This window comes from Geotrypetes seraphini, chromosome 15 (assembly GCF_902459505.1).
Source record: "Geotrypetes seraphini chromosome 15, aGeoSer1.1, whole genome shotgun sequence".
Lineage (NCBI taxonomy): Eukaryota > Metazoa > Chordata > Amphibia > Gymnophiona > Dermophiidae > Geotrypetes > Geotrypetes seraphini.
This window is the reverse complement of record NC_047098.1, coordinates 62,653,895-62,681,864: the sequence shown is the minus strand read 5'-3', so window position 1 is coordinate 62,681,864 and position 27,970 is coordinate 62,653,895. Positions and strand designations below refer to the sequence as shown.

Genomic DNA, 27,970 nt, shown 5'->3' with positions numbered 1-27,970 from the left:
ATGCTCCGAGTACAAAGGAATCCTGAAAAGGGGTCGAGAACACATAATAAAATAAGAAAAAAGGGAGAGCAGAACAGAAACACTCCTGCAGGCACGGGTGCAGCAGGGAAAAACTACAGGTGGTGCTAGAGCTCCCAGTGGAGTGGATTCCTTCTGCATATATGGCATGCAGCCATTGGGAGATAACCCACATATCTAGAATGTCTCACCTATTGCACTGGAAAATATTTTAAAAGACAGCATAGAGAGTAAGCCAAGATGAAATATATATAGATAAGATCGAGTAACAGGAATTAGAAAATAAGTTGAGTACGGTAATTTAAAGAAAGTTGCATGCAAGTCAGAAAGGTGCTAGGATATGAATGGCTAAGCAAGCACTATTATACCTTATACCTACAAACACAGGTGCTGGAAGAATTCCATGGCTCCTGCTCTGCATACTTTCTCCATTTATTGCATGCATTCATGCAGCTAGAATAAAATGCTTCCTCTTACTATTATTTCAGCTCGAGGAACTGATTTGATTGCAAAGAAGCATTTCCCAGTTTTTCTAGAAAACCAATCATAATCCTTTGCAATGCTCTCCAGCCCATTAATCCATATCCCAAACCGTTCAGTTCTTAGAAGCTGACCAGGCTCAAGTCCAATCTCATCTGAGAGGCTTTTTTCCATCCCAGCACATCATTTATTTTAAGCTCCCCACCCTGACCTTATCAAGTTCCCAAAAGCCCTCGCTCGCGCTTCCGAGGGATCCCAGCGCTCGAGGTCTGGAACGCAGAGAGGATTGCGCAGGCTCTGGGGACCGGGCCCCGCCTCCTCCTCCGTTGCTACGGAGACGCGTCCCCGCAGTTGCCACGGGAACAGGTTTGTTTCCGGCTGCCGGCTGTTCAGGGGTCCTCACGAGAAGCGCGCGTATCTCCGGGAAAAAAAAGGAGCTCGCGGTCAGACACAGCTGCACGAATTAAAATCGTCGCTTTACAGTGTCCCGAAGGTAAGCCGGATACGTGCCTTTCACCCATGCAAATACAATAATGGAAAGCAATGATCCTGAGATGCAGTTCCCTTGCAACCATGGGTAATATTCAATGTACAGAAGATAGAGGGCTCCTTTTACAAAGGTGCACTAGCCGTTTTAGCTAGCGCCTCCTTTAGGCAGGTGGTGGTTTTTCGGCTAGTGCGCGCTAATCTTCTGCGCACCTTCGTAAAAGGAGCCCATAATATCTTGCATTATTAGAGGAGAGGGAATCGAGTCCTGTGCCCATTCCGGATTCATTTCTAATATGTATCATTTTTTATTTCTAAGGTATGGGTTTCTTTTTCATTACCAGCCTTTGTTGGTTTATTTTCCCTTTTTCCCTTACCTACAGTTTCTTTATAAAGGAATGCTGGGATGGAGTTAAATTTGTAACAAGAAACAAAAACTAATATACAGCAACCGAGCTTCCAAGAGAGTTTGACTGAAGAACAAGTCTTTCATTAGGGATATTAACATCCACCTGACGCTTATTAATAAGGTAGTCCAGGAAATTAAATTTAGAAATAAGAACGGCCACTAAACTTATGCTCATTGAAACCCATTTTGTGAGCAATTACTTGGCTGGTTTGACCACAGAGGTAGGGGAGCACACATATCCTCTAGGGCAGCGGTTCAAAACCCTGTCCTGGGGACCCCCCAACCAGTCAGGTTTTCAAGATATCCCTAATGAATATGCATGAGAGAGCTTTGCATATAATGGAAGTGACAGGTATGCAAATCTCTCTCGTGCATATTCATTAGGGATATCTGACTGGCTGGGGGATCCCCAGGACAGGGTTGAGAACCACTGCTCTAGGAGTTGATCATCCTTTGGCACTGCATTCAAACGGCACCGTTTTAGATGGAAGGGTGGGGGAAAAAGGTGAGACCAAGAGACGATTGTGTAGCAGGGAATTAGGAGAGGCATATGCAGCAGTCTTCCTTGGACAGGAATCAATGGATCTCACATAGTCTTCCTTGGACATTTTGATTCTTGCTCCCTTTCAGACCCCTTTCCCTCTACCATCTAGAGGTGCCATGCTGATAATCCCTTTCTTGCACATCCTAGAGCACTGTTTCTCAAATCAGTCCTGGTAACCCTAAATCAATTGGATTTTCAGAATACCATCAAGATGCATGAATGAGATTAATTTGTACATACACTTGATCACCAGTGTATGAAATTGCTCTATCCTGGACACCATAGAGGATTTTTCTCAATGTTAGGGGTGCTCAGGGTCCCATTGTACTCACAGAGCTGGCATCCATGATACATAGTCACAATAAATACCCTGAAAATCTTATTGGCTTTAGGACCATTAGATTAGATTAGGTTTGGGAACTCTCCCGAGGACTTGCCCTATTGTTCAGCACCATGGTCTGGACAGCTCCTTCAGCTAAGAGAGATGGTTTGATATGTGAATTAAGAAGCAGCAGAGCAGGCCAATCCAATCCAATCTTTTGGTTTATATACCGGATCATCCTCCAGTCAACAGAGGCTCGACTCAGTTTACACAATAAGAGGTTGTAAAATGATTTAATAATTATGTCAAGAAAAACATCAAAATGGGATTCTTTTTACTGTGCAATATTTGAATAGTGTAGCAGAATGCAACTCCACTCTCACCTGTCTGAAATTAACAGTGCATTTCAAACTTAATAAATCTTTTAAAATGAATGGCTAATAAATACCAGTACAATTAGAATGAAAGAAAGAGGAACATATTTGTGTCATAATCCAGTCTTATAAATTGACTTATTCAACTGGATAAGTAATCAAAAAGATGCTGATTCAAATGCAACAAGCTACATCTTTCTATCATTTCATTTGCCAGAGATTCACCACTTCAATTAAACCCCCCCCCCCCCCCCTTTTACAAAACCAATTCTTATAGAGTTCCTTTGTACATCAGGAGCAGCGCAGAGCATTCAGCACACTGCCCTGCGCTAAAACTGCTTTCGTGGTATTGTAAAAGGGGGGAAATTTTTTTATAGAAAAATGATATCTAATTTTTATATTTAGTTATAAATAGAACCCAGCTGACATTGTTGCCTCATTTCTCAAGTAAGCATGCACTAAAACATGGTACCTTTTCTTAGATTGATTTATTAACTGCCTTTTCATGAAGAGATTCACCCCAAAGCGGCTTACAATGCATTGAATAGTGCATTTTTCCCTATCTGTCCCGGCAAGCTCACAATCTAACTTTGGTACCTGGGAAAATGGAGGGTTAAGTGACTTGCTCAAGGTCACAGGGATCAAACTCGTTCTAACCACTAGGCCTCCAGAGGATCTATTTTTTTTTTTTTTTTTTAATACATGCAAGATTCTCAAATATCAAATGCCCTTTTTTATGCCGGGAAAACATAATTTTCTTTTTCTGCCACGTCGTTAAAAAGTCCTAAGCTAGCAATGATTAGAAATTTCATTATGGTACTACAAAGCAATTCTAGCAATTTGAAATGTTTGCAAATATGGGAGATAATTTTAGGCCCTCTTTTACTAAAGGCTCCTTTTACTAAGCTGGGCTAGCGGTTTTAGCTAGACGCTAACGCCTCCCTTGAGCTGGCGTTAGTTTTTCCACATAGCGCGCTAATCTGCAGCGTGCACTAAAAACGCTACCGCAAGCTTAGTAAAAGGAGCCCTAAGCCATGGTAGAGGTTTTTACCACAGCCTGGGCGCTAAATGTTCTGACACTCATAGTAATTATATGAGAGTCGGAGCAGTGTCATAGTATTTAGCACTCTAGGCCACGGGAAAAACCTCTACCAAGGCTTTGAAAAAAGGGAGGGGGGGGGATTAATTTGGGAATCATGTCTATTGAAGAATGTGAGTAGAAAAACCAGGCTGTGTCGCTACTTTTTTTTTTGTATTAATCCCAGAAAAATTTTAAAGCTGAGGTCTGTAAATGATTCTGCTAATGACCTGTGATTGCTCGTTTTCAGCAATCCCCCAAAACCCCCTTCTTACTTTCTCTCCCGTCATTAATGAGGTTAATTGGGTGGTAGACACTGTGTATACTGTGTAGGCATAGTTAGGGGTGGATCGGGAGCATTTTTTAAAGTCAGGCACTGATAGGCATCATTAGACACCGCTATATAGGCGAGGTAAACCCTGGCCTACATTAGAGATGCCTACAATGTAGGCACAGTTCTGATAGTGATGCCTAATAGAATTAATTAATTTTATTTATTTATTTAAGTGGTTTTATGTTCATGTACTCAGGCATTTTTTTCCTGTCTGTTCTGGTGGGCTCACAATTTATCTAATGTACCTGGAGCAATGGGGGATTAAGTGACTTGCCCAGGGTCACAAGGAGCAGCGTGGGCTTCAACCCACCACCACTGCACCACTCTAGAAATCAAAATGTAGCAAAAGTGAGCTAGGTATAGGACAATCAAGCCATTGTGACATCACTGATCAGGTTGGCTCGTAGGCACTGGTGGAATGAGGTATTATGATGTCACAATACCAGCTCTGGTTATCAGAGGCTGAAACTTTTCACACTATTTATTCAGTTTTCTATATCGTTCTCCCAGGGGAGCTCAGAATTGTTTACAGGTACTTAAGCATTTTTCCCTGTCTGTCCTGGTGGGCTCACAATCTATCTAATGTACCTGGGGCAATGGGGGGATTAAGTGACTTGCCCAGGGTCACAAGGAGCAGCATGGGATTTGAACCCACAACCTCAGAGTGCTGAGGCTGTAGCTTTAACCACTGTTCCCTCTGGGTCTACCTATATCCCTGGTGGTCCTAGTGGGGGGTGTTGGAGGCCCCCTCATTCCTGCCCCTTGCAGCTGGCCTCCGTAAATGGCTGCTGTGACTTCTCACGGCAGCGTTTGCAGTATTGGGAGGGGAGGGGAAGGGGTAAGAAGGAGGGGGCTTTTTTTAGAGGCTGGGAGGAGAACCGGGGGCTTCTTTAAAGGTAAAAGAATAGTGGGTGATTGCTGATATTCAGTGCCAGCACCCGCATAGCTAAGCGAAGGGAATTAGGACAGCTGTTGAGCTGTCCTATATTTGTCCGCTTAGCTATGCAGATGTTGGCACAGAATATCTCCATCACCTACATAACTACCAGCTTCTTCCAAAATGTTACCTTATTCAGGGGCATTGCCCTTGAATACTGGGGGTGGGGGGGGGAGAGAGAAAGTCACAGGTGGCTTAAGCAAGAACCACTCCTGCCTGCTTAAATCACTTTGAATACCGACCACTGTTTGTCTAAACCTGGTCCCATTTGTCATGTGTATTGCTTTTGAAACAAAATATATTATTGCCAAGAAAACGCTATACTTCCTGGGCTTGAAATCCAAAGCAATTTAACCAATCAGAAACAGCTCCTGGCCAGTTTGGGGCCATCTGCTGATATCCAGCGGCACTTAGCCGAGACTGCTAAAGCCAGCTATTTTGTGGGTGGTCTGGGAGTGGAGTCAGCACTTACTTAAGTCCTAGTATTCAGCACTTAACTGCCTAATTTTAGTGATTAAATCAGATTACATAAAAGTCAGTCCTGTATTTATATGGTGTCACTTTGGCGGATAACTGCTGAATATCACACTTAACCGCATAAGAGAGCCCTGCCTGCATGAACCCTGATGTTCAATGTCAGTGCCCGGACATAGCCTGGAATTGAATATCTGGGAATAATGCCAGAGGTGGCTAAAGAAATGCTCATCACCGCCAGCTGAATGTAGACCCTTGGGGAGGGGGTTTGGATTTCAGGGAACATTCTAAGAGATTTAATGCTACCTTTATTTTGCTTTTGTATCCAGGGTTTAAAAAGCATGGCCAGATTAGTCCAGCTTCCTCCAAAGTTCCTTCCCCATGAGTGGAGCCTGGCCAACAAGACTAAGTATTCTACGGCTGAGCAGCAGCGCTCAAGGTCAGAGAGGGTGGTAGCCGAGAGTCAGAGGCTGGTGGATGAAACTGAGAAAACAACTCAAAAAACCCAAAGCGATGTTAACAAGAAACTAGGTAATCAAACACAGCTGATCATGGAATGAGATGGGGGAAGATGGTGGGCTTGTTGTCTTAGAAAGAGGGGGGGGTATGCTGCTAGATCAGATAAGAAAGAAAAAAGGGACATGGGAGGATGCTGGACATGGGGGTTGTAGGGGGAAGGGGGAAAATGTACATGGGGTAAGTAGGAATATGGGAGATTCTGGACAAGGGGTGGAGGCAGTAGAAGACAAAGGTTCTGGACGTTGAAGGAATAGGCAGACAGAGGAGATGCTGACACAGCAGAAAGGAGAGGGGAACACAGGGAGACTACATGAGAGAGAGGAGCAAGGTGATGGGGGAGAGACCTTGGATTGAGGTGGAGAGAGAGAGAGCGAAAGAGTTGAGGTGCTGGAGACAAGAGGGGAGAGGATATGTTGGTCAGAAGAGTGAAAATAGAGGGGGAAGAGTGAGAAAAAAGATGCTGGAAGGGGGAGAGTTAGTAAAAAACTGGAGGATAATAGGATGAGGGAGATGGAATACTGTAAGCAGAAACAGATAGAGATGCAGAAGGAAAAGGTTCAAGTCAGAGATGGATGTAGGAGTAGAAGTAAAGAAGACAGGAAGGAAGAGAAGTGTCAGATGGACTGAAGACCCTGGAAAGAAAATGAAGAAAAGATAGAAGAAAGCAGAAACTGGAAACTGGGATCAACATGAATAAAATGACCAAACAAAGGTAGAAAAAAAGAATTTTAATTTCATGAACAGAAAATGAGGTTTTAAAGTAAATTTACACTGCTTTCTTTGTACAGTATTTTCCAAAGTGTAGAGTGCTGTTTCTATGTCTCTTTCTCTGGTGTTGCACTACATACAGCGTATGGCTTCTTGAGGTTTAAATTTAATTTTTGTGTACATATTTTAAGTTTATAGTTGCTTGTGGCAGCGTTTTCCTATGTAGGGACCTTGTTGTGAATATGTTTGCTTTGGGATATATGCCCCACAGATCTTTTCATTATGTTTAGTGACTTCCAAGATAGCTGATGGGGAGGGAGGATGAGCTCATAACTTTCTAACTTCTGTTTATATTCAAGTCAACCTTTTTTCCCACCTTTTTGGAGGAATCCATATAAATACAGGACCTCGGTTTATATTGGGATCGGTTTATATTCAAGTATTTATGGTAATAGGTTGGGATTTTGGAAGTTAGCTAGACAAACCTTCATGACCAAATAAAATAGCGTGCAAAGAAATATACTTAGGGCTCCTTTAATCAAGGCGCGCTAATGGGGTTAGCGCATCGGACATTTCATCACGCGCTAACCCCCGCGGCAGCCTAAAATCCTGACGCCTCGTCAATGGAGGCGTTCGGTACTAGCGCAGCAGGCGGTTTAATGCGTGGCATTCCGCGCGTTAAACCGCTACCGTGCCTTTGTAAAAGGACCCCTTAGATAAAAAGAGGGAACGTCAGGGACATTCCCTTGCTATGATTTCATTTTATCTATTCAGAATATACAGCTTGGACAAAAATGAAGGGCTCTTTTTATTAAACCCCATTAGAGGTTTCTACCACAGGCTGGTGAGGTAAGTGTTCCAACACTCTGTGAGCGTCAGAACATTTACCTCGTTGGCACCCAAAGGGTCGTGGACACTTGGAATGCGCTACCGGAGGAAGTGATCAGGCAGAGTACGGTACAGGGATTCAAACAGGGATTGGACGGATTCCTGAGGGATAAAGGGATCGTGGGATACTGAGGGAGGAGCTGGGATGTAACACAAGTATAGAAACCCAACCAGGTCGTGCATGTGCAAGACCGGAGGGTTAGGACTACGATGGGAAGATAGGACTTCAATGAGAAACCAAGGTGGCAAGAGAGCCCCTTCTGGTGATTCAGACAGGTCGTGACCTGCTTGGGCCGCCGCGGGAGCGGACTGCCGGGCAGGATGGACCTATGGTCTGACCCGGCGGAGGCACTGCTTATGTTCTTATGGTCTTATGTTCTTAAAAGAAACCTCCACCGCAGCTTTGTAAAAGCCAGCATAAATAGGTAAATTTAAAGCGATAAGAGGCTGAAAATCTGGCAAAAAGATAGGCTGCGTGGTTATCCACCCTCATGGCTATGTGTTATCCATTTATGAAGAAGAGCCTCTATTAACATACTTTGGAATATTATCTTTTTATACCAAAATGCTAGAATTTGGAATATCTCCCGTTGCAGATTAGAATAATGGCATCTTATTTTCTTTCTCGTAAAGTTCTGAAAGCATACCTATATTTTAATTTTTGAAGACTTGATTAATTGGGGAGCTAAGCTCTTGTTTATATTTATGCAATTTCCAACTGTCCCCCTGTTTTACTAAGGTGCGTTATGCGTTTTAGCGCACGTTAAATTTATGCGTGCGCTAACCGCTAATGTGTCCATAGACTAACATGCACGAAACGCTTAGCGAACCTTTGTAAAAGGAGCCCTATGAATGGAATTGAAATAACAGATCTATAATTTAATGTTAGGGTAACAGATTCATTCCTATTTTTAATTATTGGAGCGATTATTATATGTCGTTTATTTGTAGGAAATTCTCCATTCTAAAGCGTATGACTCATCCATTCGAGCCATTGGTTTTGTAAAGATAGTGGTGATGTTTTTAGAACATGTGGGGGACACATATCCAAGATCAGTAATGAAAACAAAAGGAAATATTACAGAAGACCACACAGAAAACCAATGATTAAGTTGCCCTGAACTTGTTCACTGAAATAATAATAATGGTGGGTTCCTTGATGCGGCAGACTATCTCTTTGGTTAAATAGGACTGTAACAGCATGAGCAAGGTTTGTGTTTTGGGCCTGTGAGCACACAGCCCTACACGACTCAAAAAGAACTCCCTGAATTCCGTTACCTCACAGGATCGAGCACACCAGAGAAGCATCGTCTCTTGGTTTGACGCACACAAGTCCTAAGCCGAGCTTGGAGCTGGTATTGCCTTGTGCCCCAAACACAGACCGCAAAAAGTCTTCCTTATAACAAGGCTCAAATGGAGTTAGCAAAAGAAATCAGCTTACCTCAGCCAAGCAAAACGCATGGGGCCACTTCTTCCTCCCACTCTCGTGGGCAACTTCTCTGGGAAGTCTCTTGCCGTGGGACCTGTCTGACTCACTCCACACTAGGACATATGTCTGAGTCCCGTCTTCATGACTCAGCAGGGTTGCGCCTGTGAACTAGCACCCCCTGTTGTATAATAGTGCAATTGTAGTATCAGCGAGGGAGAGTACCCCTTACTCCTTCACAAAGGCACATTGCTTACTTAGATTTGGCTTTCATTTCTAATTAATTTTTATAAATGTTTCTTCTTTTGCAGAGCAGCGGATTGAAGAAATACAATTCTGGAAAAAGGAGTTAGACGATAAACTAGAAGATATTGTTAATGAGATTAATGTCCTACTTGCATTCAAAGTGCGGCTGGAGAAAGCTTTGGAGGGCTGCATGGAGCCCTTAAACATAGCTCAACAGTGCCTTCTCAACAGGTAGCAAGCTCCAAGCACTTCTAAAGCTGGACTTTTCTACTTTTTCACTAAGTCATCAAATAGATCAGGGCTGGCCTAAGGGTAAATGATGCTCTAGGACAGTGCACCTTCAGCAATGTACCCCTGCAGGAATGATTCAAGGCCTCTGCCTTATTCAAAACCTCCCCTTTCTCTCCCCCACCACTCTCTCCATGTCCAGCACCTCTCTTGTCTCTTCCCATCCCTATCCGTGTCCAGCATCTCCCTTTCCTTTGTCTTACATACCCCTGCTCCCACCTCTATCCCAACACGTCTCTCATCTGTCCCACCCCTTCTCTTCATTTACCCTTTCCAGGCCCTGCTTCCTTTCTCCTGGGCTGCTGCCACGACTCTGCAATTCTTCAAAACTGTGAACGCATGGTGCAAGATGTCAACCCTGTGTCGGTGCTGAAAGGCTTGTTGTGTCCCATCCACTCCAACAGGAAATTTGCATCAGTGGGGGTAGGATACAGCAGGTCTTTGAGTGTTGGCACGTCCTTCAACATCAAGCACTGTATACTCATAAGAACATAAGAGTTGCTATACTTAGACTGACCCGTCCATCAAGCCTAGTATTCTCTTTCCAATAGTAGCCAACTCAGGTCACAAGTACCTGACAAAATTCTAAGGAGTACAACATATTTTATACTGCATAATCTAGGAATAAGCAGTGGATTCTTCCAAGTACATCTTAATAATGGTTTATAGACTTTTCTTTTAGGCAATTATCCAAACCTTTTTTAAACCCTGCTAAGCTAATTGCTTTCACCATATCATCTGGTAACGACTTCCAGAGTTTAATTACACATTGAGTGAAGAACTGTTTTCTCTGGTTTGTTTTAAATCTACTAATGAGGGTTACAGATAAAAGAAGAGGTAGGTTACAGAAATGGACAGGAACCACATTACAGGTCATGGACCTGACAGGCCGCCGTGGGAGCGGACCGCTGGGCGCGATGGACCAATGGTCTGACCCAGTGGTGGCAACTTCTTATGTTCTTAGTAGATTTAAAACAAACCAGAGAAAACAGTTCTTCACTCAATGTGTAATTAAACTCTAGAAGTCGTTACCAGATAATATGGTGGAAGCAATTAGCTTAGCAGGGTTTAAAAAAGGTTTGCATAATTGCCTAAAAGAAAAGTCTATAAACCATTATTAAGATGTACTATTTAGTATTTTCATTGCATGACCCTTAGTCATAGTATTTTTGGAAAGATAGTTTCAAGTTTTATTAAGGTTTGTTGTATATGCAATATATACTTCAATGCGTATAACATTTTAAAAAAATAGGGGACAAAACATTTTTTATACAATTGAATACAAATTATATACGTTCTAATACGTAACTGATACAGAAGGCGAGGGGGAAGAACTACAATCTTTAAAGAAAGAGAAGAAACATTTAGGGAAGAACACATATGGTGGGAACACAAAAGAGAGAAACAAAAAAACAAACAAAGGGATATAAAGGCAGACATGATCATAGAAAAAAAGAAGATAAATTTATGATCTACTCGTAGGTCTAATTAAGATCCAAAAGATTTAGTAATTGGTAATTTAAGCTGTTCACATCTACTCGTTCCACTCCACTTCTGCCCTCTGAATTCTGTTGTTTTTGTTTTGCATTCTCCCTTTGCAGTTGTAAAATTAAATTTTCTTTTTTTCTTGTAAATTTATTTTGCCACTTATCGCATGTCCAGAATAGAGAATACAGGTGGCAGAGAGGATGGCAGAAAAAAAGAGAGTATAAAACTCTCTCTCTCTTTTTTTTTTTTTTACTCGTCAGAGAGAGGCGTCTTGGCGTTGACTTGGTGCACGATGAAGTAGAACGAGAACTTATAAAGGAAGTGGAAGTTATTGAAGGGGCTATTGCTTTGCTTCAGCGTACATTGGAAGAGACCGATGAGCAAATCAGGTACAGAATGCATCTATTCTACTTTTGATGTCTAACCATCTGGCATAGATGCTGCTATTCAGAACTGGCCCTTCCATTGAACAAATTTGCAATTGTCTTGAATACAACAATTTTGGGAACGGCACTTGAGCTTTCACTATGAAGCCATTCTGATAGTTCTTTGGACACTGAATCTCAGGCAGCAGAAGACAAAAATTTGCTTCCTAGTCTAGGCTATCCCCTCCCAGGTAGTGAGCAGGGAACAGGAAGGGAATGAGTGAGTAGATAGAGCAGAACAAAAAGAGCTGATCTGCTTCCTATCCAGACCGTTTTGCTTTTTCCCATTTTTCCTCCTGTCCTGCAGTGAAGAGGAGGGGAAGGGCTGAGGTTGATTTAAGCAAGAGATTAGTTATGTCTGTTCTGCTTCCCTGCCCCTTCTCTCTCAATGTTTTAACTTCACCTGACTCTTCTACAAATGCTTTTGTCCTGTAATTTATTGTGAATGTCAATTGTAACCCATTCTGAGCTCCCAGGAGAATGGGATAGAAATTGAAATAAATATTTAGCAAACACCTGCTGAAATTCCTTAGAGGCAGGGCATAGTAAGAAGGCGGAGGGGTCAGACCGCTCTGGGTGCTGTCTTGGTAGGGGTGCCAGCACGTCCCCTCCTCGCCCCCCCTTCCCCCACCTAGGGTTATCATATTTCCTCTATGAAAAAAGAGGACACCTGGTTCCGCCCCAGCCCTGGCTCATTCTGCCTCCAGCCCCAGTCCGCACCCACACAAATCTCCCCACGCTCAAGACAGCGTCTGCACATGCGCAGATGTTGATGTGATGACATCACACGCATGCATGCATGAATGTGATACCATGGCGTTGAAGTCCGCGCCCGCGCAGATGCCCTGCAGACGCAGCCCTGAGGTCGGGGACTTCAAAACCCCGGACAAACTTCTGGGTTTTGGAAATCCCTCTGGGCACCCGGACAGTCCTCTAAAAAGAGGACATGTCTGGGTTTCCCCCGGACATCTGGTAACTCTACCCTCACCGGTACCTCTAGCTCTTCACCGGTGCGAGCAGCAGCTCCAACCTGCTGCTCGCGCCAGCCTCGACGCTCCCCTCTGACGTTACATCAGGGTCCTGTGACTAGTAAGTAACATCAGAGAGAGAGCCTACGCCTGCGGTGAGCAGCATATTGGAGATACCCAGGTACCCCTCACCCTCGCCACACCACTGATTGAATGAATAAATCTTTGCAACTATAAATATGAATTTCAGAAAAGTAATTTTGTTTTATTACCAAAGTTGTTACTTTTTTGTGGGTTGACTTTTCTTTTTCAAGAGCTCCAACCCTAAAAAGAAAAATCAGCTTTAAACTTTAGTGCAGGGGTGTCCAACCTTTTGGCTTCCCTGGGCCGCATTGGCCGATGAAAATGTTTCTGGGGCCGCACAAATGCGCAAACGCTGCAGGAAGACACAGGAAGGAGCCGGCAAGACAGTAAACACCCGGGGACAACAGAGGAAAACACTGCATCGCCCTCGACCGGGGCTGCACAAAATACTTCACTGGGCCTCATGCAGCCCTCGGGCCGCAGATTGGACACCCCTGCTTTAGTGTCTTTCTTTTATTTAGTTAAAGTGTATCCCATCAGATGATAGTTTTCCATCTGGACAGAAACAGGTTTCACAGGGGCACTCCCCAATTTTGTCCTCCTTCTCAGGCTCAATCGGTCAGCTAAGTACTACCTTGAAAAGGACCTACAGGACAAGTTTGCTGCCTTCTCGATCGATGATTACTGCAGTACACTGACGAACAACACACCGGATATTCATTACGCAAATGACGTTGTGAAGATTCAGGGCAAGTAAGCAGTTTTAACCATGTCTGAACTCATGGAGGTTGTGAACTGCAGATCTGTATGCTTCATAGCCATTGCTCTTATTACCTTGAGGGGACTTATTTAGAAGATTGTCCACGAGTAAATAGCAGCATTTGGAGATGTACATTTGCTATTTATTTATTTTAAAAACTTCTATCCCCGCTTAGATCCAACTTTCCAAGCTTTATTGGTTTTTGATATACCGTTTATCTGAAATGGCTAAATGGTTTGCATACAATATAACTTAAAACAAACATAAAATTATATGCATTGTATATTAAAATAAAAGAAATGGAGGGGGGTTATAAGACTGACAAAACATACGTGATTAATGGGGAAGTACACCAGGGAGTTAAAATACATCAAGATGAAAATAAAATAAAGGTGGGAGTAGGGGAAGGGGGACAAGCAAGAAGGGAGGGGTAGGGGGGCTACACATGCATATTAAAAATAAGAATAACTAAAAATACAAAGACATCATTTAAAACAACAAGTAATGCTGTTGCAGTTATCTTACCCCTTTCATGTTTCCACGTTTACCAAGTTTATTGAATCTTTGATATACCGTTTATCAAATATATATCTAAACGGTTTACAATTTTCAAATATTATAAAAAAGGGTAAAAAAATTAAAAAGAAAATTAGAAGGGGGGACTTAACATGCTGACTTACTGGAACCAAAGGGAATAAGCGGGAAATGGTAAGAGATTAAGTACAGTACTCCACCGAAATTCGCTGGGGTTCCGTTCTAGGAACCCCTGCGAATTTTGAAAATCTGCAAATACGGTTTAGAGCAGTGTATCGCAAACCGTGTGCCTCACGAGATGACATGGAGGAAGAAAGGTGCCGGCTGACTGCGTGAGGCATATCCTGTAGGCGATTAGCCGATGCCATTGCCTCTCCAATCCATGAATCTTTCCTCCCGCCCCCCCCCCCCCCCCCACACACACACACTGGCGGCCTTTGCACATGCATGAACGTTGACGCCTCGAGCTGCGGCCACTACGTCTAGTGTGCCGCGGCTTGACAAAGTTTGCGAGACAAAATGTGAAACCTGCTAGTTCAGCTTTGAGAACTGAAAACCTTCTTGAGGACAACGAAGAGCAGCAGATATTAAGGCATGTGATGGCACTAATGCTTGTTTTGTTTTACTTCAGCTCTGTGACCCCGAAAGAGTGGGAAGATTTCTCTAACGCCAACATTGTGAAAGCATTTAAGCAGAAGAATAACTCCCTGGCCCTCAGGGCATTGATCAACAGCATCCTATTCCAGACGTACAGTGACATGTACAACCAGTACAAGACAGTCAACCTCGCCTTTGAGGACAGGCTAATGGAGACCAAGGATGCCAAGGAAAAGCTAAAGATGCACCTGGGAAAGGTAAGGAGAAAGACGACCTAAATCTCGCTTTTCTTCTCCCGGAAATAGATTTCCAGTGCAATAGGTGAGACATTCTAGGCAGATGGTGCCAGGATTGCGCAGATTTAGTGCTTTTAGAGTGTCCTTCCACCAGGTGCTGCGTGGCACAGCTGGGGGAGGCAGCGGTGGTCAGCTTAGCCTCTCCCCTGCTGAAGCAGGTGGCCAAACGCTCAGCTAGCATTGCAGGGCGGCCTTCTTTGCTTTCGGGGCTCGGCATGGCTAGTAGGACCGTTCATCTGTCTGTGGAACCTCCGCAGCCAAGGCTCTACACCCCAGGAACCAGACACTTTTTCAGACTTTATGAAATTTTTGTGTTTCGAGTTTCAGAACAGGTGTTCTCCCCCCCTAAGCAGTCCCAATTCCCCTCCGCAGCATCTCTTAGTGGCGTTGTGCCTTTGGGCACATCCTTGCTTCAGCCTGCTGCTGCCTGACCCTGATCTAGGGAACCCTGATGTAAATGTTTCGTTTGCTGATCCCTTGTGTGCAGATACACCACTTCCCAGAGTGGAAGATTAAGGACTGTGTGCTGGATCTGTGGATCCTGAGGATGAAATCATGGTCCTGCGCTTATTTAAGTCTAAATTTGCGCAATCCTGGTACCATTTGTCTACAATGTCTCACCTATCTACTGGAAAACAGCTTATCTGGGTAAGGCCTGGATGCACTAAAGATACCAATTGGATCGCTGTTGGTCGATTCTCTGGCCGATTCTTCAGGAATGATTGATGCGCTATCAAGTTTGCATGCAAATGATTTGCACAGAGGTGGAAAACATTTGCATGCACACCCGACAGATCAATCGCTCAGTGAGCGATTGACACATGCACAGAGCCATAACAGCATTGACAGGGGAAGCAGCCTCCTGTCACTGCTGTTAAGGCTTCTTTTTTTTTTAATGGCACAGATGTTGTGTATGTGTTATATACACACAAACTGCACCATTTAAAAAAGCCCCCACCCCGTGCTGATGGCCATCCCCAATGACCCTCCCCCCACGGCAGTGAAAATGGCAGGAGGTTTGCCAACTCCCTCCTGCCTGGGCAAATACCCCTGTGCCTTGCCCGCACCCAGCCCTGGCACCTTTTGTGCCACTGACTCCCCCAAACCAATCCCCTCCCCTTCCCTCAAAATAGGCAGGAGGGATGCCCTCTTCCTCCTGCCATGCAGGACTTCCCCGTGTCATGGTCTCACCCTGCACCAGGCACCCTTGAGCCACTGTACCCCCGAATGCCCCCAAAATGGAAGGAGGGATGCCCACTCCCTGCTGCCACTGTTGGGAGGGGTTTTCCCTATTTATTTTGCGCATGTGCCCATCACTATAACTAGCGATGGGGCACATGCTAATTTAGTGAGTCTTTGCTACTCTCTGCCAACCTCATTTGCATGAGCATTTTTTGGAGAATGACTCACTTTTTAAAAATCACTACTATAATGGCTGAGATAGCAGTCCATCTGTTTTTTACACAGTTCTTAAAAAAATCTAGGCCTAGGAGATAAAAAGCCATTGATAAACATAGCCACAATTCCTCTCCCAGTCCCATCTTCTAGTTACCCAGAAAATTGCTTAAAAGACTGAGAACACCGAGTATGGAAGGTTATAAGATCTTCCCCTTTTCCCTGCCTCAGGGATATTCGCTTCAGACAATCCACCTTAGGTTCACAAACTCCCTCTAAGTTCTCAGTCAATTCTTTTCTTTTCTGTAAATACTCACCAATCTCAGTATTGCTCATATTGCTTTTCACGGGATCCTCCACCAGCCATTGCCAACACTTATCGGCACTGTTTGTTATCCTCGCAAAATCCGAGTCGTTAACAAACAGTGAGTGCTTTAAGCAGACTAGTTACATATGCCTAAGTGGGATTGTGAGAGATCTTAAATTGCTTCCAAGTTTCCAGGAATTGAACAGGGTTATCGTGAAAATTTGGAAAGGATTTAGCCAACTGGAAAATTTCAGGAAGACTCTAATTAACAGGGTCTAACAAAGTTTCACTTTGGGCAAAGGGAAAAACGTTCAAAGGGAACTGGCCTAACCTTAGATTTGCTGAAACATAGCACTTGAAATTTTATACACAATATGGCTTGTTTTTATTCTGTGGGTCACTTGTGACTGTATATATCCAATCACTCGCTTTATGCTCCAACCGCCTCTTTCTGCACTAAGTCGGGCCTTATCCAATCAGGAGCTGTGTGTCAAAGCAGCTCCTGATTGGATAAGGCCCGACTTAGTGCAGGAAGAGGCGGGCGGAGAATACCGCGAGTGATTTCCTGCACTCGCCGGCACTCCGGCTGCTCTCGCCTGCCTCTCCTGCTGCCCTCTCCTTGTCGGTGGTTCGCAGTCGGAAAATAGCGCGAATGACCGGGACCGCAACCCACCGACCACGAATGATCAGGGGAACACTGTATTTGCATTTTGTTGTTTTGTCTACTAGATAACCACATCATGTATTGATTTTGATTTGAAGGTCATGGATGAGATTGCTTCTCAGGAGCAGAACATTGTGGCCCTAAAGAAGGCCATTGTTGATAAGGAAGCACCTACCAAAGTGGCCCACACACGCCTGGAGACCAGAACCCTGCGACCTAATGTAGAACTATGCCGAGACCCAGTGCAGTACAGACTAATTAGTGAGGTTCAAGAAATCACAGCAAATCTGAAGAGGTAAGAACCAGAGCAGCCTCACTGAAATACAGTGCTCTCCTGAGCTGATGATGAAACCACCCCCCCCCCCCCACAAAAAAGGATTTTAAAAACCCCTAGGTATAAACAATATAAAATAAATAAACAAAAGTAGGATGGTATACAAATCTTCCAACACCAACAAACTGAATGCATCAGAAGGTTGAGAAATAACACAAAGGTTTATTGGAAAATCACCAATATAGAACCCAAAAGGGTACAAAAATAGACAGTTTGATACTAGGAGGACTATGGTGAAGTTCTTTTACAACAATTGATTTAAAACAGATGTTTATGTTTACAGGTATTTAAAATTTGATGAAGTGCCAGACTATGGTACAACCAAACCTAAGCGATTTACAAAAATAGCAATAGGGAAAGGAAAAACCAACAATGAACATAACAAAGAACCAAAGACACTCCCAGAAGCACTATGAAAACATTACAATCATAGGTGTTAGCTCTGTGGGTGCCCAAGCATGCCTAATATTTTTGGGACCTCACGTGACCACAGATGCACACATTATTGGAGTAGCTGGCTTTAAATCACACTTGCATTTTGTTTGCTACTTCTTTCTAAAAAATGAGATTCCTGTCCTTTTAGTTCAATTCTTTTCTCTGTCACACATATGTTGTATCTGCCATAGACTGCATCTATGAGCTCTTTCTGCAAGAATGCTCATTTTTAAGTCTCCTTCCTCATCCAATATTTGCTCAGAAGCTAAACTTGATCCCTTGCATATCACGTGGCAGAGTTCATGTGTCTTCCTTCATGTGACCTGGTCAAAAACTGCTTCTATAAGCTCAGGATGATTCGATCGTTAGTTCCTCTTCTGGACTCTAATTTTCTCAATATCCTAATTCATTCTCTCATTACATCAAAAATTGATTATTGCAATTCACTATACAAAGGGCTGGGTCAAAAAGATATTAGGCGTCTCCAACTCGTTCAAAATACGGCCATTAAAATTATCACGAACTCAAAAAGATTTGATCTAGTACCTCCTTTGCTAAAGAATGCACACTGGTTACCTATTCTGCACTGAATTACATATAAAATTGCCTTATTAACCTTCAAAATTCAAAAGACTAATGCCCCTGCTTTCATAGATAGACTTTTAATACCATACTGAAAAGGATTAGGTCCCAATTCCTGCCCCATACTTTCTCTCTGTCATTTGCAAGCCAGATGAATCTGGGGACATATCTTAGAGGCAAGAAATGATCTCCGAAACATGTCCAATTTATTGTCAGCTTTACATCCCTTTTATATCATTTTACATGAATCAGTGTTGTCAGCATGTGTCAGCATGTGTCAGCATGTAAATACAAACCATATATGGACACAGGTCACATGAAACTTTAAAGAAATTTACAAGCATTTTTCTATCTAAAGACTGAAGTCCAAAGGGTGCCTTGGTCAGCAGAGCCTCTTATCTAAAGCTGCTTGCAAATACAGCTATGAAAACAATTGAATTCACTTCACAACAAGATAACACACATCTTTTCAAACATAAAATGGCCTTGCAGTATTTCAGAGAAGGAAAAACAAACAGGGTCTGGTTTTCTTACAGCTTCAAACATAGCCTAAGGAAAACTACAAGACGTGTCGCTTCACATACAATCCCCCCAGAACTTTAAGGTCCGCCTCTTACATACTCTCAATGTCCCCTCACTAAAAATAATCAGCACCTCTCGTGCTTCCATCTTTTCGGTCACCGCTTCCTCAATCTGGAACTCTCTCCCATATGCAATTACTTAAAAATTTCTTTGTGGATGTTTGTACCTTGTATACATTTTGATGACGAATTCATCCGTTCTTTGTATTTTGTAAAACTTTAATAAACAAACCTTGACAAAAAAAAAAAAGAGTAGAACAAAACTTGGAAAAACTCAAGAGTAGTTTTAAATGCTTTCTTTTTAAAAATGCCTACGATTGAGTTATCCTTTCTTTTATTCCTGTAACTAATCCCTACCTTTTCATATCCCATTGTTTTTATCCTTCTACGTTTTCTTTACTTACAAATTGTAGTTCTCCCGCTTTTCCTCTTGTTTACACTGCCCTTTCCCAATCAAGTCTGTCTGTTGTATAAAGATTTTGTCTATTATCTGTTTGTTCCCCCAACTATATTTATACTATTTTATTGTACAACGCTTCGAATGTAATGATAAGCATTTAATCAAAATTTTAATAAACTATGAAACTATCCTAGGTTACGTAATACATTGGCACAAGCTGAAACTGAATTAAAAGGCCTGAGCCGGAGCCAGCTGTCTCTGGAGGAGGAGATTCAAGTGAAGGATAACTCGATCTATGTTGACGAAGTGATGTGCGTGAAGATGAGAAAAGGGATGTCGATTAATCGCTACTGAAAGACACCTCTCCTGAAAGTTCCATTGGTTGCTAGAATTAAATTGATTTCAGTGTTTGAAAATTTCTCTAAAAAGACTGTGACAGGATAACTTGGGCATTTAAATAAAAAGTGACAGACAATAATTTTCTGCAGAAATTATTCTATTTGTTGTATATTGAATATAGTATCTTTTGTTCGAATAGTGTACTCCAGTGGATGGACAACCTTAGGCATGTCCTCTTTCTTTCACTAAGGGCCAGATTCTGGAAATGCTGCCTAGATTGACAGCCGCCTACAAAATGGTGCTGTGTTGTTAATCACGTTTCAGTGCCATTTAAAGAATCATGGTTAATAATAATAATAATAACAGCTTATATACCGCAATACCGTGAAGTTCTATGCGGTTTACAAAAGATTAAGCAAAGGTACAAATTGACTGACTTCAAGAGGGGAAGAAGAAAGAGAAGTAATTAGATAGGAAATTCATTATTGAGGAGAAAAGTGATCAAAAGGACAGTAGGTCACTATTGAGAGGAAAGAGATAAGTGGATCAGTTGTCAAGATGTTTTAGACGTTTCCTAAATTCCTCATAAGTAGAGGGCGAAAGTAATTGTTCTAGGTCTTTACCCCATGATGCTGCTTGGTGTGAGAGAAGGAATTCATGGTGTTTTTTCAGTTTGCAACCTCTCACTGGGGGGGAAACGAAGTTGGAATGTGAACTTCTCTTGTGTCTGTTGGTTGAGAAGGAGAAAAGGTCAGTAATGTATTTGGGGGCAAGTCCGTGTAATGCTTTAAAGCAGAAACAGGCAAATTTGAACTTTACGCGTGCCTCCATTGGCAGCCAATGTAGCTGCCGGTAGTAGGGTGTCACGTGGTCAAATTTCTTTAGTCCAAAGATTAGTCTGACTGCCGCATTCTGCAACAGTTGTAGGCGTCGCATATTTTTTTGGGAAATTGCCAAATAGGCGTTGTTACAGTAGTCAAGCAGGCTTAGTATGAGGGATTGGACTAGGATTCTAAAAACCGATGTAACAAAATAAGCTTTAAGGGATCTGAGTTTCCAGAGAGTGAAAAATCCCTTTCTGATTAAGGAATCTACTTGGTCTTTCATGGTTAGGCATTGATCCAGAGTTACACCTAGTATCTTTATGGAGGGCTGGATAGGGTAACTAAGGTTATTGATACAGAGGGGTGATTTAATGTCAAGTGGATGTGGTGAAGCAATGAAAAAAGTCGTTTTATCTGAATTAAGTTTGAGCCTAAAGTTTGTCATCCATTGTTCCATCATGTTTATAGCTTCTGAAGCTTTGGGAATAGTTTCGGAGACAGAATTGGTGAATGGGATGATAATCGTGAAATCATCTGCATAACTAAATAGTTTTATCCCCAGCTGGGTTAATGGCACCTACCAGAAAACTTAGGCCTCTGCAAGGTAGGCCAGGGATTCACTGACCTACTTTGCAGATGCCTAAGTTCTTTAGTGAACTACATCTAACAGCGCCTATGTCTTGCTTCGCCCTTAACCATGCCCACTTAGACATAAGGCTCCGATAGGTGTCCTGCTGTAGATGTGATTCCAGTGCCTATATCGTAAATGCCTCCCGGCGCCTTCTTTTATTTTGTAACGCATTTTTAACCCATTTTAAATGACACGGTCAATTATCGTGCTCGTTAAAGCTAATTAAACAAATAATTTAGGCAACGGTAGGGTGCAGTTTATAGAATATGGCCCTAAGGACCTGTTGCGTTCCACTGCCAGGGGCCATATACCGTACTGAGCTTGATGGACCCTTGGTTTGATCCAGCATGATCTAATTACTTTTACAATAGATTTAGATGTTATTCTGCATTGGGTATTTATTTAGTCAGACCTCTTCTCTTCCAATTTCTTATTCAAGGCATGTATCAATTATATTTATCATTTTTATACTGCTATTTGGCATATACAGCACTATGCAATGGTGAAACGAATTCAGGTGTATTCAGGTGAATTCAGGTATCCCTTACTCAGAGCTTAAAGTCTAAATATTAAACCTCAGAGATAATAATAATTGAATAAAACTTGAAAAACAGCAAATGTCAGTCTAACACACCCATCCCAATTTTCCACAATTAGGAAGAAAGCATGCAAATAATCATTAGTCCCTGGCTTTGTACGTTGTTTCAGATGGATTTTGATCCAGGGAAATGGTATATCAGAATTTTTAAATAAATAGCAAACAATAGTACAAAAGTGCAAAACAAAATAACCCTAAACATCAGTCTGATTAGTTTGTCAGCATTTTTACATGACATAAAATCATGCTAGATCATACTTGTCTGATAAATACATCCTTTGTCCCTCAGTCAAGGAGCAATATTCCAAATCTCAACAGTTTGTGTTTGCTTTGGGAAGAATACTGATTAGAAGTCATAGGGAAGGATTCTCCTGCTAATATCTTGATTGAACTAAAAGTGAAGGCATGGAGGGTCATAAAATAAATGTCTAAGTCCGATTGGAACATATACTGCTAGACACCCAAAGTCGGCAGTGGAAAAATGCCCATTCTCAAAAAATACATCAAAAATATTTATTTTTTACGAAAATCGTCTGTTTGGACCACCACAACATCTATACCACATTCTCGACCAAACACTCATCCAAGCCCCAAATGCCCAGAACAAGACCATTTGGATGTGGGAGGGGCCAGCATTATGATGGACTGGCCACTCAGACATGGCAACAGAGCAGTGGGGCACCTTACAGGGCACTGCTGTGAACTTCACAAAAAGGGTGTCACATAAATATCGCACCACAACTCTCTTATAGGTTATGCTGAGCCCCTCTGAAGTTCCATCCAGGATGTCTTGGGGAAAGGTAAGATTATTACCATGAAACATCCAAGTATAAGCCCGCCCAAAGTCAGCCCAGAACACACCTCCAACATGCCCACTTTAGTTTTGGACACACAGTGGCTAGGACACCATGCAAAATGTCCAGAAAGATGATTTCAAAAATCGACACTTAGACGTCCAGGCGATTAGGACGTCCAAGTGTTGATTTATGCCTTTTTTTGACGTCTTAGAGTTTTGAAAATACCCTTAGCTGCATTCTGGGCAGAAATTTTCCAAATTTAAAGTTTTGCTGAAGGCATGCTTTTTTGAATCAATGTATGGAATCATTTTTGAGGCCTCCTATTCACATGCTGCATCCCCTGGATGGTGTCCCTTGTCCATTTCCTTTCCTCTGGCAGTGCTCTATTGCTGTGTTATGTTTTGTTGTGCTTGTACTGTAAGTATCTCTCCCACCCTTATCCTCCCTTCCTTCTGCACCCCCGACTCTAGGGCCAGTATTTCTCCATCCCTCTCTTCTCATCCACCCCTCTCATGGTCCAGTACTGCTCCCTCTTGGGTCTCTAGTGTATCTCTCCCTCTCATTCATCTAGTATCTTTCACCCTCTCTTCTCCTTCTCTAGTCCATATGCTTTCTCTGTCTCCCATACCGCATGTAGCCCTCTCCTTCCCAGATCCAGCACCCTGTCTGCCCCCTCCCTCCTCACGTCCAGCAGAGCAGCACCTCTCTCTCCTTTCCTCCCTCTACAAGGCCAGACTTGCTTTCCTTTCTTTCCACCCCATTTAAATACATGTGGATTTGCCACTATTCCATCTAAGTGATATTTTGTAACTGTGCATATCTTAGTTTTCAGGTAGGCATACACATGGTAGGAATCTGGACACAACATGGATGAGACCAGTGGCATACCTTGCTTGGCAGCCACTAGGATAGAGCACCCCATCTTCTTATCAGAGCATTCCCCTCCTCCTGGCCGTAGGTGGATGGGAGAGGCCACGGAGCAGTCACGGGGCTGCAGTTCATATGAGTGCAGCCATTGGTTGTTCCAGTCCCCTGCCCAGGAACAGGAAATTGACTTCAGAGGGGGTGGGCCTGGTAGTGCCAACAGCTTCGCACATTCAGATCCCAGACCCTGCAACTGCTCCATCATGCATCCCCCCAATAGATTTTGATCATGTATTAGTGGTGCTGTTACCTGACGACTCTGTATGATGCTGCTATGTTCTGATTATTTGTTGTATGGTGTTGTGTTTATATAATGTTGACTATAAAAATTTGGAATAAAGATTAAAATAAAATGATTGAAGCGTTGTTCAATCATTACCTTTTCTATTCTTTGCCTATTGTAATAGTTTATTGCTAGGTCTTCCTAAAACACTACTGCTAGAATCTTGACTGGCATTGCTAGAGATATTATTACCCCAATCTTGATTTCACTTCATTAGCTACCAATAGAACAAAGAATCATATTTATGGTACTCTGATTTTTAAAGCTCTTAATGGTATGGTGTCTCCTCTTATTGGGTCAATGCTGAAACTATAATCCTCTTAAGAGCCTTTTTTCACTTAATGCGGTTGGAAATATAGAGAAAGTCCTTATTTAAAGCTGTGGATTCCAAACGATGGAATTCCTTACCCTCTGGGGTTCATGTACTATCTAGGTTTGGTTCTTTTAAGAAAGAATTGAAAACCATTCTGTTATGCACACTATTCATTGCTACATGATTATTTCAGATATTCTCACTGGGGTAAGGAGCTTCAGTTGAATATGTTGCCAATTAGGGGACTGGAGTTCCATTTATGTCTTGTGATTTATTGTGACTGTTTGTGCTCTATTATGTTGTAGATTTGTCTTTTTTAATGTGTTTTATCGTGATCCTCCGAGAACTTTGAATCTAGCAGAATATACTCCTACATTCAATAAATAAAGCAATTTAAGGGGCCAAGAAAGCCAAGATGTTAATTTTGAAGTTTTCTGTGTTATGTCATGTCACGCAATAAGCAGCAGCAGTCGACTTCAGGATATGTCAACAGTAAGATTGCCAACTGGATCCAGGGTTCATCCAGTCCTGGGTTTACCCCGTTACATGCAAGGACTTATAGTAGATGACGGCAGATAAAGACCCGAATGGTCCATCCAGTGTGCCCAACCTGATTCAATTTAAATGTTTTATACTGTAGTTCCTATCGCATTCCATAACCCAAGGCTGCAAGTCTCAGCATGTAGTGGGGGTAAACCCAGGTCTGAACCAACCCTGTTCTGTGAATGTGGATCCAATTGGCAGCCTTGGCCAACCAGAATATCTGGAACACACCCAAACAAAAACCACCTCAGCAAGCAGAAAGCACAGTTTGCCGCCAAGCTGTTCATTTTAAATTCTTCCACGCAGTGCGTCTTACATCTAGGCCACAAGATAGGCAGCAGCAGCTGACTTTGGGATAGGCTAATTTTCCAAAAAGTATTGTGTAGAAAAAAAAAAAATAAGATTATCAACTCTAATAAAAGCCTTAGCAGTGCCTCCCTGCTTCCGCATGCGCAGCAGACCCTTAGCGTACCTGTGCATGCGCAGTAGGAGCCTGCGGCGGTTTTTCCGTCGGCCTCCGTGCTCATGCGCATACTCGGTAATGGCTTCCCCGCCCCTCCCACCCCTCGCCCCGACGAATGGCAAATGTCTAGGCGCAGGCCGAGCGTATTGACGTTGTATACTCTAATTGCAGTCTTTCCATACATACTTATCCTTATACTTTCCACCCCTTCCTCGATATTTCCATTATTACCCAAATACAGTTCATTGAACGGAGGCACACAGAGATGAAGAGACTTAGGCCCCCTTTTCTGAAGCCAAGTTAGGCGCTTTTTTTTTTTTTTTTAGTTCAATGATTTTTATTGAATATTTCAAGAAATATACAGAAAGCAGTTTAAACACACAAAATCTGACTAAGAACCAGTGGCATAAAATAAGACCATGTCTATAGTCATTAACATATAACCAGATTAATAAAAAAGTTCAAGGTATGTGCAACTGCTAGTAGAAGATATATGAAAAGCAGAAAAGCGAGGAGAGTAAATAAGAGAAAGGGAGATAGAGGGAGGGACAAAGAGAAAGCAGGAGATAGATAAGTAGAAAGAGTAGAAAGAGAGGCAGAAGTGTCTATGGAGTAGAATGAACATATGAATCTAAGAATGACCAAGGTGATTTTTTCTGCACCGTGTTCGTGGAGAGTCGAGAGATCATGTTTTTCTCATATGCATAAGATTCAAATTTGTGATACATGCTCAGAGAATTCCACCAAAAGGTGTAGTCGAGTAGTGAGGGTGATTTCCAATTTTTAAGAATATGCATAAGAGCTGTTACAAACATGGCATCAATGAGTTTAGGTGGACAGTTTGTTTGTGCAAAACAAGGATGCTGAGAACGAAGAATTACAATGTCCAATGAAATCTCTTCTGAACATTTAGTTATAGATTTTATAGTGTTCCAAATATGAATCCAGAAGGAGTGAACCATAGTGAGGCTTTTTTAAATCGCCGGTCTAACGTGGTTTCATCAAAAGGGAGGGTTCGCCACTGTCATTCAAGCAAAATTTAGGAGATGTGGACTGCTGGATTGGAAGATTCTAGATCAGGGGTCTCAAAGTCCCTCCTCGAGGGCTGCAATCCAGTCGGGTTTTCAGGATTTCCCCAATGAATATGCATGAGATCTATGTGCATGCACTGCTTTCAATGCATATTCATTGGGGAAATCTTGAAAACCCGACTGGATTGCGGCCCTCAAGGAGGGACTTTGAGATCCCTGTTCTAGATGAACAGTAGGGATGGTAACCTACGATTAGGATGGTAAACTTTCCAAAAATTTGGGAAACATGGCAGAACAGAAGAATATTCAAACTTTGCAATACTTGGGATCTTTGTTCTTAAAACTACAGCATTCACTTTATCATATATAATGCTGTTATATTATTGCCTTTAATGTTTCTTATTTTTTATATGCTCTTTTTGAGTTGTGCGCTCAAACAGAGTTCACTAAAACCTTGCGTGAAAGATATCTTTACAATGTGCCCAGTGCTCCTCCAACCTGAGACCAGATATGTGGCTGCTGGGAACCATCATCGCACATTTATGTTCCCACCAAATTGTTTTATAAAACCGTCAGTAAAATTCAAGCATAAACCAACGTGAAATCGCTACTTATCTTTAGCGTAGGTATTCCATGGCGATAAGGATCTGCAGTCCACAAGTTCATATATTCCCAAAGTGTACTCGTGCAGTATTAAGTGGAACTGGTGAAATATCCTATATTATCAGTCAAATAAATAGCTTTACATCATTCTGCTGTTGTCCTTTTCTCCTTTGCACAACACAAAAAGAGCATATAAAAAATAAGAAAAGTAAAAGAACATAAGAAAAGCCTTATTGGGTCAGACCAATGGTCCATCAAACCCAGTAGCCTGTTCTCACGGTGGCCAATCCAGGTCATTAGTACCTGGCCAAAACCCAAGGTGTAGCAATATTCCATGCTACCAACACAGGGCTTCCCCCATGTCTTTCTCAAGAACAGACTATGGACTTTTCTTCCAGGAACTTGTCCAAACCTTTCTTAAAACCAGCTACGCTATCCACTCTTACCATATCCTCTGGCAACACGTTCCAAAGCTTAACTATTCTCTGAGTGAAAAAAAAAATTTCCTCCTATTGGTTTTAAAGAGTATTTCCCTGTAACTTAATCGAGTGTCCCCTAGTCTTTGTAATTTTTGACGGAGTGAAAGATCGATTCACTTGTATCCGTTCTCCCCCTCGAGCAGCCCCCGTTACATTACATTACATTAGTGATTTCTATTCTGCCATTACCTTGCGGTTCAAGACAGTTAGTGCTTGCCAATTTGCCAAACTGAATCGATTCATTGATACGTTCTCCCCCCCAAAAACTGGACTCAACGATTCAGTCACCAACACTCCCCCCACAATGGTGAGACCCGACATACCTCCGAGCCTCCCAAAACAGCAGCGGCAGTGGTCGGCCAGCAGAGGCAGTGCTCTGAACAGGCCGCCTGCAGGCAATAATATAATAGCATTATAGATGATAGAACAGAATAATATACCACCTGTTGCATGTATGAAAGCACCTTGTGGTATATTCGCTGAGGGAATGGAAGCCAATGCAATTTTCTCAGAACTGGAGTAACATGTTTGAACCTTGAGAGTACCAGATATTAATCTGGCTGTTGAATTCATCAGCTGCTGGTTGGTTTGATTTTGTATAGATAATCAATTTGCAGATTGGATTGCTATGGAGGGTTTGGGTGTCAAAGTCCCTCCTCGAGGGCTGGAATCCAGTCGGGTTTTCTGGATTTCCCCAATGAATATGCATTGAAAGCAGTGCATGCAAATAGATCTCATGCAGATTCATTGGGGAAATCCAG

The 27,970-nt window shown here is 42.5% G+C and overlaps 1 protein-coding gene across 1 annotated transcript; it reads left to right on the top strand.

Moving 5' to 3' along the window:
- The first annotated feature begins 844 nt into the window (after positions 1–844).
- TEKT1 (tektin 1) lies at positions 845–20,077 on the top strand. Its single transcript, XM_033922495.1, has 8 exons — positions 845–991; positions 5,786–5,987; positions 9,309–9,474; positions 11,280–11,408; positions 13,106–13,249; positions 14,422–14,644; positions 17,148–17,344; positions 19,576–20,077. Exons 2-8 carry the CDS (start codon positions 5,798–5,800, stop codon positions 19,733–19,735), a joined length of 1,209 nt encoding a protein of 402 aa, XP_033778386.1. The 5' UTR covers positions 845–991; positions 5,786–5,797; the 3' UTR covers positions 19,736–20,077.
- The last annotated feature ends 7,893 nt before the right edge of the window (positions 20,078–27,970 follow it).